This window comes from Halichoerus grypus, chromosome 1 (assembly GCF_964656455.1).
Source record: "Halichoerus grypus chromosome 1, mHalGry1.hap1.1, whole genome shotgun sequence".
Taxonomy (NCBI): Eukaryota; Metazoa; Chordata; class Mammalia; order Carnivora; family Phocidae; genus Halichoerus; species Halichoerus grypus.
In genome coordinates, this window is record NC_135712.1 from 47,527,503 (window position 1) to 47,541,151 (window position 13,649).

A 13,649-nucleotide genomic window follows, 5' to 3' on the forward strand; every position below is an offset into this window, starting at 1 on the left:
TGTTGTGAATAGGGCAAAGCACTGGATACTGGGATTCTAGCAGAGAATGAAACATAGCCCTTGATGTGATGGGGCATATAGTCTAATGGAGGAGAGATATGTAACAAAATCACCCAAAATATTGATTATGGTTGTGATAAGTATCATAAAGGAGAAGTATGAGACCCCAGCAGGGCATCGAACTGGGACCCGAACCACCCAGGGTGGTAGGGAAGGGTTTCTGTGAAAGTGCAGAATGACTGAAGTATGATTAACCATGTCCTGGGATAATGAGGTGGGGTGGTGCGCAGTCATGAGCAGAGAGGACCCCCTTGTGTTGGGTAGGAGAAAGTGAGCTGGAGAAAGTGACTAACCAGTGAGGCCATCCATGAAAGTGTGGGTGGTGCAAAATGAGGTACAAAATAAAAAGTGATCAGATGTGACTTGGTTGGTGTCCTGACTACTCTGGCTGCTCTGGGAACGACAAAATAAATGGGTAAGAGTGGATATAGGATGTCCACCATGGGGAGGCTCCTTCTATAATCTGGGTGGCTTGGATTACGGTAGTAACAGTGATGCTGGGAAAGCATGGATAGTTTTTGAGAGACATTGGAGAGATGGAATCTACTGACTTGGTAAGAGAATGTGAAGAGTAGCTCCTGAGTTACGGGTCTGAGTAACTGAGTGAATGGTGATACCATCTTCTAAGTTAGGGGACACGTGAGGAGCAGGTTTGGGGAGGAGAGGTGATGAAGTCAGATTTGCCCAAGTCAGGGTGAGTGCCAGTGGGATACTTCGCCAGAGGGAACTTGAGGGGGCAGAAACTCAGAGGAGATGTCTGGGCTAACAACATAAATTAGAAAATCAGATGATAGCTAGAAATTGAAGCCTGAGGATGAGATATTTAGGGAGACAGTGTAATGTGAGTAAGGAAAGGATGGGAAGGAAGACTAGTTTAGAACCTGGAGGAACTCCAAAAGTTATGAGCAGCTAGAAGGAGAAGTGAGCAAAAATGTCTAAAACACCATGGCAGAATGATCACCCTTAAGGGTGCAGTGGTAGAAGACAAGGAAAGATTGTTTCTGGGGGTGGGGGGGCACACGGGCTACTGGATTGAATGCTACAGAATGATTAAAGACCAAAAGTGCACAGAATTTGGCAACATTGAGATCAATATCCTGACCAAAATCAGTGTTGCGTGCAAAAGCTGGATTGGAGCGGGTTGGGAAGTGAGAAAAATTGAGAGAACATTTCTTTCAAAAATTGCCTTCTCTGAGCTGTCTGTCCTTTGATTATTTTCCAATTGTGATTTTAACATTGATGTTACTGTATTATATGACCTCTGTGTTTCCCTGTATGCATGTGAGATATACTTATTTATTTTCAGGATATCTATTAAACATTACTGACATGCAGCAAATATTTTTTAAGTTTTTAAATCTACCATTAATTTTGTTTATATTGCTTGTGATGCACATTGGCTTTATTTTTATGTAATTAAATTAATATTTCCTATGACTTTTCCCATTGTTCTTTTGCTTAGAAATTCTTTCTCCATATAGAAATCATATAACTATTCACCGTTGTATTATTTCTTAAACATTTATGGCTTCATTAAATTTTTTTTTTATAATTTTGGAAATTCTTTTTACATATCAGCTTAAGGCTTGGAATGCTTCATTATTCTACCCTCATGGTAAAGGATGAACAAAGCTAGACTTGGGATGTTCTACTTAATGTTTTAACTAATTGATTCTACTTCATTGTAGGAGGAAGGCCCTACTGATCAAAAAGATAAAATTTCAGTTCAACATGAGATTTGTTTAGTTGGTAATTTATGGATATTCTGTCCCTGTGCTAACATTGTACCATCTCTTTATATTGCAAAAATTTTTATTCTGTATTCCCAGTTTCCTGTGCTTCCCAGAATCACATCGTCTGACAGCCATCCCAGAAGGCATTCTCATGAGGACCAAGGATTTCGATGCCATACCCACATGCTGGATTACAGAAAATGCTCAGTGGATGAGTCATTCAAGGAGCCACTGGAATCAAAAGGAAGCTCCCGTTCCAAAATTCAAGCATTTTCAGAGTCCTCTGAACAGCAACTGTGCTTTAGAACCAAACGCTCTGTCTCTTTGGTATGTAACAGAGTTATTGAATATTTAACCACTTTAGAAAAGGAAACCCAAAGGGTTCGTCCTCCCCAAGTTTGAGGAGAACAAATCTAACTTCTTCATTTACAGCCTAGTGATGAGGTCTTTGAAAAATGACAGTTTTAGATAGCCCAGATGTATATGTTTTTTTTATTATTTTTATTGGAGACACCTGGTATAGGAAGAATTCCTGGAGGACCATAGGTGGAATGTTTTTGTTACCAAGGTCCTCTGGTTCTTTGAGACTCTCTTTGTCAATCTTATAAATAATTGTGACTTGTTCTTCTTTCACTCTTTGAAGAATGGAAAAACTACCCCAACTGTTCCTGTCCTTTCGTATTTAATCCAGTAGCAAACAGTGTATGATGGTGGTGTGTTTCCCTGTACTTCTATTTTTTTTTTTTTAAGATTTTATTTATTTATTTGAGAGAGAGAGAGTGAGCAAGAGAGAGCACAAGCCAGGGAGGCACAAAGGGAGAGGGAGAAGCAGGCTTCCCATTGAGCAGGGAGCCTGATGCAGGGATCCATCCCAGGACCCTGGGATCATGACCTGAGCTGAAGGCAGACGCTTAACTGACTGAGCCACCCAGGCACCCTCCCCTATACTTCTAAAAAGTATGCAGAAGGAATTCTCTAAACACTAGTAAGATTCCAGGAGTAGGAGCTGTCCAGGCATTCCCAGTGACTGTGGGAGTCTAAATAAAGCACAAAGGAGAGATAGACATGAAATGGGTGAAGAATAGAAACTCCATTGGTGATGCCAAACTTGATACCTAAAGTCATACACTAGAGGATCAATTAATTTGGGGATAGTTTTTGAGCTCTGCAACATGTTCATTGAGTGGCCTTGAGCAAAGTAACTTTTTTTTTTTTTTTTGGTTTTGGTTTTATTTTGCAAAACAGGAATACTAATATGTCTCTGCCATGTAGTAGGCAGAACAAATAAGTGACCAGGAGTGTTGCCACCTGGTTCTTGAGCTACGCTCTGTGAATGTAGAGGGGAAGATGTGTGGCTGCTTCCTACCTCTTTGTCCGTCTGAACACAGTGCTTTCTGCTTAGCAGTGATGGCTGTTGGTGCTGTCACCATGCATCTTTGCCTCGTAGGTGACACCTCACTTTTATCAGAGAGTGACCCTGTGTATGATTCCCTTTCAGCAGGCTGCTCTCTCCACCTGATCATAAGAGGAATAGGGCATTGGGTGTTATACGCAACTGATGAATCGTTGAACACTACATCAAAAACTAGTGACATACGATATGTTACCTTATCTAAATCTTATTAAGAGTTCCTGTTTTGTCTTTTCTTTATATTGTTTTAAAAAAATGGTTTCAGACTTAGAATGGTATTGCAAGAGTAGTACAAAAAAATCCATTCTTCATTTAGATTCCCTCCAAATGTTAATGTGTTATATTTACTTATGTCCTCTCTCCCCTTCCAAGCCCCCAAACAAGGACAGGAGAACATTCTGTTACAGAAACACAGTATAATAATTAAACTCAGGAAATTAAAACTAATACAATACTTTTATATCTAATTTATTGATCTCGTTCATATTTTGCCAGTTGTCTCAAAAATATTCTCTATTGTGAAATTCCAGATCATGTGTTGCAACCAATTTTCACATCCCTCTGATTGATTTTATTCTGGAACAGTTCCTTAGTCTTTCCTTGTCTTTCATGACACTGACATCTGAAGAATACAGGCCAGCTATCTTTTAGAGTGATGCCTAGTTTAGGTTTATCTGATATTTCCTCATGACTAGATTTAGACTCTGAGCTTTCAGCAGGAATATAACAGGAGTGCCAGAATTCCTGTTTTAAAATTACATGTTCAAGTCATTAATTATATTAATTCAGGAGACATATCTGCCTTAAGTTTTTTCTGGAGCGAGTTACAGTATAAGTGTATTTTGAAAAACATTTTAATCTGAACTATTCTTTGTTGATTCTGATGTCCTCAGAAAAAAATTATATATGTAACAACACATCTTATGTAACTGCTTACACGATACCATTCGCTAATATTATAAGCCCTAACAGTGTGTAAACATGAAATCAGTTCTCTTATTTAAAGAGATACTTATCACATTATCCCTAAAATATCAAATGTTAGCTAATATTTCATTTCCCAAGCTCTTCCTTTTGAGTACCAAGGCAATTAAGACAGCATTTTCAACTTTTTGACCCAAGAACTCTTTTCACAGTTCCATATAATACCTAGAAACCTGCTAGGAATTTACAAAATCATTTAATTTTTTTTCATGTTACATATATAAACATATAGGATAAATACTTTTATTAAATATTTTATTTTATATCAATTTTAAAGAGTATTTTATAAAGTTTATCCTTGTGTAAAATTAAAAATTTAGAGCATACATATAGTTTAAAACGTGTTCTTATTTAACAATTGACATACTTTTCTAAAGCTAACTACACTAAAAAGTGTAGTTTATCAGCAAATCTAAAACTGATTTATATTTTGGCTGGGGGCCAAATGTAGAGTAATGTGTAGATTAAAATTTTATGTCCTTCAGCATCAAAAAGATCAAGAAATTGGGGCACCTGGGTGGCTCAGTCGTTAGGTGTCTGCCTTCAGCTTGGGTCATGATCCCAAGGTCGGGTCATGATCCCAAGGTCCTGCTCGGTGGGGGGGCCTGCTTCTCCCTCTCCCCCCGCCCCCCCCGCTTGTGTTCCCTCTCTCTCTGTCAAATAAATAAATAAATAAATAAAAATCTTAAAAAAAGAGATCAGGAAACTAATTTTGTGACCTGATCACGACCAACAATATTAAATTCTTTCATTTTGGTATTGAAAACCTCAATTGTCTTATTTTGATAATTTTTACATTTTGTTTCTAAATAATGATACAAGAAAAAAGATTTCAGCTCATTATTTACAAGCATTTCTCAGATAGTCTTTATTCTCAATAAGGGAAAAGCCATTGCTTTATTTTGAAAATAATCATCACTGTATTTTCTCTTTTTTATACTGCTCTTATAAGTACTGGAGATATTCATGACTGCTACATATGAACTTTGATCAGGCTGATGGATCTAATACAACTGCTAGGTCTAATGAAAATAATCTGGGGGCACATTTACAGAACTAGTACAATTTTTAAGTTTCTCTTAACCTGTATCTCAACTTCATCATTTGTTTCGCTTTGTGACTTTGGCAGTCACATGGACCAATATAGATAGAAATGAAATAATCTAGGTATAAAAACAATTTAGCATTGAAGAGTAGCTGACATCACCGCAGTAATCAGACAGCCTCATAACTCAGCCTGCAGGGTTGAGTCATGATTTTGCTCATCTGATTGGTACTCATCACAGTGCATATTCACTTGATAGACGTTTGGGTGTTCCCCAGCGTTTCCAGTTCACATGGAGGAGGGGGAGAGTCATGATGTTATTTATTTTTAAAAATAGAAGTGTAGGTAGATGCCATCGCCACATTTATCAATGCCATTCTTTAGTCAGTAATTCCTTCGAAAGACGCTCCTTGACCATGGAAATGAAGAAGCCTTCCCCCTTCCCACCCCATACTTCCTTATCATGTCACCCTGTTTGCTCATTATCATTGCAATTATCACTATCTGTGATCTTCTTGTTTCTTTTTAGGCTTATTGATTGTCATGCTCTCCCTAGGGGTAATATCGAAGAAGTAGGGTTTTTTTAGTTAGTGCTGTATCTCCTGATCTTAGAACAGTAGTATGTGTTCAATAAATCAGTGAATGTGGACCCCTGGGCAACCAGCTGGGGAATGTTAATGTGCCTGGATGTCATTTCCTTAACACTTCATTCTTTACATAGTCCTCACATTAGAACTTAACACAAACCCTACTGTTAATGTAATTTAAAGAAGTAGACACTGGGAGGTTAGAATCATTCCGTATATGATTCACTTGCCGTATTCCTTTTCGGAAAGCACCAGGAGACTGTTAATTATATCGTACTGTGAAACACATCCCTCTATAGCTCAGAGTTGTGTACAGGTTGAGTTTCCTCCATAGATCGTCAGCTGACACCCAAGCCCCATTCCTTTTATTTATGACTGAAACCTTTAGCAACACCCTTGGGCTTCTGCTAATTTATTATGAGAAACTAAGATGTGGAAGTCTACTAAATGACCAGGGCTTTGTTCATTTCCAAGAGTTAGGAGAAATGTGGCTCATTGTCAGCTGTCGGCACATTTCTACCCTTTTCCTGAACTTTCTCTTTCAGGGACCTGAGAGCAGAAAGGAGAGAAGCAAAAGGGAATGCCTGAGGATGGAGATGAAATCTCGAAAGAAAGTGGAGGAAAGAAGGAACCCTAGGAAGGAAGAACATGGAGAAGCATACATGCCCCCCTTGCTTGAAAAAGATCCCAAATAGTATTTTGTTTCCACATCATGTCTCCGGATGCCACTGTGGTTTTCGGGCCCCAGTACGCCAGGCCAGGTGGTGGTAGCTGTGAAGGAGTGCCCGCAGAGGCTGAGTGACTGCAGGGGGTGGTCGGGGCCGCTGCTCCCCCACATGACTCACACCTGACTCTGACTGCTTCTGATGTCTTAGTTGAGAGTGTGATCTGCTCTGTTGTCCTTTTATGGGACTAAGGAGAATGAAAGGTATTTTAATAGAATAAGTTGTTCTTAAAAATGTAAAGAAAGATATTTAAAGAGCCACCCACCCATCTTCGCTAACTCTCCTTCCGCATCAACCTTGCAAATAATTTTAAATAAAAGGCATTGATGTGACTCTAAGTTTACTTCTTTTTCAGAACTAATTATGTAAGTATGTCTAACGGCCGTCATTTAATGAGAACTGGTAATTAACATGCCAGGTACTATGCCGAGTTCTTCAATGCCTTACCCAAAATAATCCTCACTACTCTAAGGTGGGACCTATTCTTTTCACTTGCTAGCTGAGGAAATGGAAATTTAGGCACGTCCGGGAACTCATCGGTGAGGTGGCAGAGTTAGGGCCAGAGCCCAGTTCATTCTGACTCATGGTCCTAACCTGAGGCAGGACCTTCATTTCCCTTTAGCTCTGGCTCCTAAGTTGGTGTTTGTGTGTGTGATGTGCATGAAATGAGTGGATGTGAATGAGAAAAGCAGGAGCTGGGAGGAGCTTATGATAATGACTTTTACACGGGTGGAGACTGATTTTTCTGATGTCAGCTTTATGCTCTGGGTTTTAACTTTATGAGACCATATTCTTACTTATTTATTTTTATTTTATATTGAGACATAACTGACATATAACGTCATATTAGTCTCAGGTGTACAACATAATGATTTGATATTTTTAATATATTGTGATATTATCACCACAATAAGTCTAGTTAACATCCATTGTCACACATAGTTACAAAATTTTTTTCTTGTGATAAGAACTTTTAAAATCTACTCTCTTAGCAACCTGCAAATATACACTATTACTAGCTATAGTCACCATGCTTACCTTATATCCCATGACTTATTTAAAAAATGTGGAATGCTTCATGAATTCACGTGTCATCCTTATGCAGAGGCCATGCTAATCTCTGTATCCTTCCAATTTTAGTGTATGTGTTGCTGAAGTGAGTACTTCTTTTTTTCTTAATTTTCAGCTTTATTGAGATATAATTGACAAATAAAATTATATGTTTTAAATTGTACAAACATGATGATTTGACATATGTATGTTCTGTAAAATGATTACCACAATTGGGTTAATTAGCACATTGAGGCCATATGCTATCACTGTTTTTCTTCCCTAGAAGAAAAGATACTACAACTCCCCCTATATTTTTTTTATATTGAAGTATAATTGACATTTAATATTCTATTAGTTTCAGGTGTACAACATAATGATTTGATTTTTGTATACTTTGTGAAATGATCACCACCGTAAGTCTCATTAACATCCATCATCACACATAGTTATAACATTTTTTTTTCTTATGATGAGAACATTTTTTTTCCTTTAAAAAACCCAGCTTTAGGCGTGCCTGGGTGGCTCAGTCGTTAAGCATCTGCCTCCGGCTCAGGTCATGATCTCGGGGTCCTGGGATCGAGCCCCACGTCGGACTCCCTGCTCAGTGGGGAGCCTGCTTCTTCCTCTCCCTCTGCCTCTCCCCTGGCTTGTGCTCTCTTTCTCTCTCGCTCACTCTCTATCTCAAATAAATAAATAAAATAAAATAAAAAAACAAACAAAAAAACCCCCAACCCCATACCAGCTTTATTGTGGTATCATTGATATCCCAAAACTGCACAGATTTAATGTACACAATTTGATGAGTCTGGACATATGTATACACCCATGGAACCGTCACCACCAACTATCAGTTCTTCTTTACTCCCCTGAATGCTCTGAAGCATGGCATTTCTTAACTACTTCCACAATTCATACAGGTCCTCCCTTCTTAGTATGGATCCTTTTCAAATTTTTTTTTAAGTAGGCTCTATGCCCAGCATGGAGCCCAATGTGGGGCTTGAACTCACGACCCTGAGATGAAGACCTGAGCTCAAGACCTGAGCTGAGATCGAGAGTCGGACACTTAACTGACTGAGCCACCCATGCACCCCAGTATGGATCTTTTTTTGAAATTAGCTTAAGACAAAATTAGTATGTTTGAGAAAGTTTTTCTCGCAGACACATATGATGAGAACTTTTAAGATCTACTCTTTTAGCAACTTTCAAATATGAAACACAATATGTGACAATAGTCACCATGCTGTACATGACATTCCTATGAATTTTTATTTTATGACTGGGAGTTTGTACCTCTTGATCCCCTTCACTCATTTCACTCACTCCTTTATCCCCCCTCCTCTCAGGCAACAACCAATTTGTTCCTTGTATCTACGAGTTTTGTTCTATTTGTTCATTTGTTTTGTTTTTTAGAGTTTACATATAAGTGAAATCATACAGTATTTGTCTTTCTCTGTTTCACTTATTATTCACTTAGCATAATGCCCTCAAGATCCATTCATATTGTTGCAAATGGCAAGGTTTCATATTTTTGTGGCTGACTAACATTCCATTGTATATATACACCACATCTTTACACATTTATCCATTGGTGAACACTTAGTTTGTTCTGTATCTTGGCTATTGTAAATAATGCTGTGATGAACACAGGGGTATGTATTTTTTTTTGAATTAGTGTTTCTGTTTTCTTCATATAGATGCCCAGCTGGATCATATGGTAGTTCTGTTTTTAATTCTTTGAGGAACCGCCACACTGTTTTCTGTAGTGGCTGTACCAATTTACATTCCCACCAACAGTGCACAATTGTTCTCTTTTCTCCACATCCTCACCAACACTTGTCATTTTTTGTCTTTTTGATAATAGCCATTCTGACAGGTACGAGGTGGTATCTCATTGTGGTCTGATTTCTATTTCCCTGATGATTAGTGATGTTGAATATATTTTCATGTGTCTGTTGGCTATCTGCATGTCTTCTTTGGAAAAATGTCTATTCAGGTCCCCTGCCCATTTTCTCTATTTATTCTTTGTTTCTGTCTTGGCTCTTCAAATACCCAAGGGCAGCCAGAGTCTCCATTTTGTAAAGAATATCTCCCCAAACTAGTAATAATACTACAACTGGTTGCTTATGTAAGGCACAAAGTAACTTTGTCATAGACACTAAAAAGAAGGAAAAGGAAAAAGAAAAAAAAAAAAGGAAGAGGAAAACAGAAAAGTAAAGTAGCAATTATCTTTGGTTTGTATTTTTTCAATTTTCTTTTTAAAAATTTTATCTTAATTCCAGTATAGTTAATATACAGTGTTAAATTAGTTTCAGGTGTGCAATATAGTGATTCAACAATTCTGTACATTACTCAGTGTTCATCAAGATAAGTGTTCACTTTAATCCCCTTCCCCTATTTCACCCATTCCCCTCTGTCCCCCTCCCCTCTGGTAATCATCTGTTCTCTTCAGTTAAGAGTCTATTTTTTAGTTTTTCTTTTTTCCCCTTTGTTTTGTTTCTTAAATTCCACATATGAGTGAAATCATATGGTATTTGTCTTTCTCTGACTGGCTTATTTTGCTTAGCATTATACTCTCTAGCTCCAACCATGTTGTTGCAAATGGCAAGATTTCATTCTTTTCTGTGGCTGTATAGAAAGTGTATATATATATATATATATATATACCACATCTTCTTTATCCATTCATCTATCAATGGACTGTTGAGCTGTTTCCGTACTTTGGCTATTGTAAGTGATCCTGCAATAAACATAGAGGTGCATATACCCTTTTGAATTAGCATTTTCATATTCTTTGGTAAATACCCAGTAGTGCAATTACTGGATCATATGGTAGTTTTACTTTTAATTTTTTTTTTCCTTTTTTTTTTATGTTATGTTAATCACCATACATTACATCATTAGTTTTTGATGTAGTGTTCCATGATTCATTGTTTGCATATAACACCCAGTGCTCCATGCAGTACATGCCCTCTTTAAAACCCATCACCGGCTAACCCATGCCCCCGCCCCCCTCCCCTCTGGAACCCTCAGTTTGTTTTTCAGAGTCCATAGTCTCTCATGGTTCATCTCCCCCTCCGATTTCCCCCCCTTCATTCTTCTCTTCCTGTTATCTTCTTCTTCTTCTTCTTCTTCTTCTTCTTCTTCTTCTTCTTCTTTTTTAACATATAATGTATTATTTGTTTCAGAGGTACAGGTCTGTGATACAATAGTCTTACACAATTCACAGCACTCACCATAGCACATACCCTCCCCAATGTCTATCACCCAGCCACCCCATCCCTCCCACCCCCCCACCACTCATACTCTTTTCCACAGTGGCTGCACCAGTTTGCATTCCCACCAACAGTGCATGGTTCTGGGTTCCTTTTTCTCCACATACTCACCAACATTTGCTTCTTGTGTTTTTGATTTTAGCCATGCTGACAGGTGTGAGCATCTCATTGTGGTTTTATTTTTTTATTTAAAGATTTTATTTAAATTCCAGTTAACATATGGTATAATATTAGTTTCAGAAGTAGAACTTAGTGATTCATCACTTACATATGACACCCAGTGCTCATCACAAGTGCCCTCCTTAATATCCATCACCTATTTAACCCATTCCCCTGCCCACCTTCCCACCAGCAACCCTCAGTTTGTTCTCTATAGTTAAGAATTTGTTTTATGATTTGCCTCTCTCCTTTTTTATCCCCCCTATGTTCATCTGTTTTGTTTCTTAAATTCCACATATGAGTGAAATCATATGGTATTTGTCTTTGTCTGACTGACTTATTTTGCTTAGCATAATACACTCTGGCTCCATCCACATCATTGCAAATGGCAGATTTCATTTTTTTGATGGCCGAGTAATATTCATATATATATATAATTTGCCATATCTTCTGTGTCCATTCGTCAGTCAATGGGCATGGGCTCTTCCCATAATCGGCTATTGTTGATAATGCTGCTATAAACATCGGGGTGCATGTGTTTCTTTGAATCAGTATTTTTGTATCTTTTGGGTAAATACCTAGTAGTGCAATTGCTGGGTCACAGGGTAGTTCTATTTTTAACTTTATGAGGAACTTCCATACTGTTTTCCAGAGTGGCTGCATCAGTTTGCATTTCCACCAACAGTGTAGGAGGGTGCCCCTTTCTCTGCATCCTCGCCAACACCTGTTGTTTCCTGTGTTGTTAATTTTAGCCATTCTGACAGGTGTGAGGTAATATCTCATTGTAGTTTTGATTTGTATTTCCCTGATGATGAGTGATGTTGAGCATCTTTCCATGTGTCTGTTGGCCATCTGTATGTCTTCTTTGGAAAAATGTCTCTTTGTGTCTTCTGCCCATTTCTTAACTGGATTATTTGTTTTTTGGGTGTTGAGTTTGATAAGTTCTATAAAGATTTTTGATACTGACCCTTTATCAGATATGTCATTTCCAAATATCTTCTCCCATTCTGAAGATTGCCTTTTAGTGTTGTTGATTGTTTCCTTCGCCATGCAGAAGCTTTTTATCTTGATGAAGTCCCAATAGTTTATTTTTGCTTTTGTTTCCCTTGCCTCCAGAGAAGTGTCTAGTAAGAAGTTGCTATAGCTAATGTCAAAGAGGTTCCTGTCTGTGTTCCCCTCTAGAATTTTGATGGTTTCCTGTCTCACAGTTAGGTCTCTCATCCCTTTTGAATTTATTTCTGTGTGTGATGTAAGAAAGTGGACCACTTTCATTGTGGTTTTGATTTGCATTTCCCTGATAGTGAGTGATGTTGAGTGAAAATTCTCAATTTTCATACAACTTGTACCTTCATCCATTCTGGATTGGCACATTCATGTGGTCTTTTAATGCAGTATGATCCTTTTTCACACGTGTAAAAGATGATGTCAAGCTATTACCTGGTGCTGTTTGACTGTTATTTGCCACCACTGAGGGGGAGGAGGGGCCTGACCTGCCATCAAGGTCTGCATTCTGCTGTAGTTATGAAGAAAACAGTTGTTTCCCTGTCCTTGCTTCATATACTTTTCAGTCTTGACAACCAAGTTTCAGATTTGGGGATGGTCTGCTCATAGAATATAGAAAGGTCTGGGGAGAGGTGGCCCATCCATGGGAAGAGGAGACACCTGGATGGAGTGGCTGGCTGGCTCACCCAGGTTGCCTGGCAAGGTTCTTCCCCTCCCTAGACTCAAGGATAGCAATACTTGTAAAAAACATGATAGGTAATTTTATAGTATATTTCATCAAACTGGAAGGAAGTCTATTTTCAGTACATTTTCAGGACCATAGCACGTGGAAAAGGGGGCACTCTGAAAAGGAAGTTGTCAGCTTATTGCCTTTTTTTATATCCTAAAAAGACACTTCCTATAATAAAAAATACAGATAAAGGAAAATAATAAAAATTAAAACCTTTTTATTAAAAGATTTTATTTATTTATTTGATAGAGAAAGAGTAAGAGAGGGAGAGAGCATGAGCAGGGGGAGGGGCAGAAGGAGAAGCAGGCTCCCCGCTGAGCGGGGAGCCCAATGCGGGACTCCATCCCAGGACCCTGAGATCATGACCTGAGCTGAAGGCAGACGCTTAATGACTGAGCCACCCAGGCATCCCCAAAATTAAAACCTTTTATTCTACCTACTCAGGGATAAATATGGTTAATACTTTGGCGTTTTTCTGTCTAGAGTATTATCTGTGTGTATACACACACACGTACATAGAAAACTTTTTTTCAGGCATGAGCTCATTTCAGTTACCAATATAACATTAACATCTTTTCAAATCAGTAAGTCGAGTGCGTAATTTTAATTGTTTCTTTCCAATAGCTTTTAAACATGCTGAAGATCCTTCTGTCTTAAAAACCTTCTCTCATAGTATACCAATAGGTATCCTTCTTGATATCCAATAGTTACCATTTTAGCTATCTTCCCTTTCATCGAAAACTTGTGGAGTTGCCTACATTTCCTTCTCAGTCTTCAGTCTGCAGCACAGGGTAGATAGAGGCAGTCTACCCTCTATAGAAAATGTTTTCATGAAAGTCACCCATGACGTCCCTACTGTCAACTTCTGTGAAGATAACCCTCTGCTGA

General features: G+C 38.3%; 1 protein-coding gene and 1 non-coding gene across 3 annotated transcripts in view; one reads left to right on the plus strand and one right to left on the minus strand.

Annotated features, from left to right (window-relative positions):
- The window catches only part of LNP1 (leukemia NUP98 fusion partner 1), a 32,529-nt gene extending 25,652 nt beyond the window's left edge, over positions 1–6,877 (plus strand). For both annotated transcript variants that reach the window (XM_036109698.2, XM_036109700.2), the window contains exons 3-4: positions 1,890–2,120; positions 6,366–6,877. In XM_036109698.2, coding sequence (XP_035965591.1) covers positions 1,890–2,120; positions 6,366–6,515 — 381 coding nt within the window. In that variant the 3' untranslated portion in view covers positions 6,516–6,877. The remainder of the gene's footprint in view (positions 1–1,889; positions 2,121–6,365) is intronic.
- A 728-nt stretch (positions 6,878–7,605) lies between these two features.
- LOC118546784 (U6 spliceosomal RNA) lies at positions 7,606–7,709 on the minus strand. The gene has a single exon (XR_004922760.1). It is a non-coding gene; the product is annotated as a U6 spliceosomal RNA (small nuclear RNA).
- Positions 7,710–13,649: the final 5,940 nt, after the last annotated feature.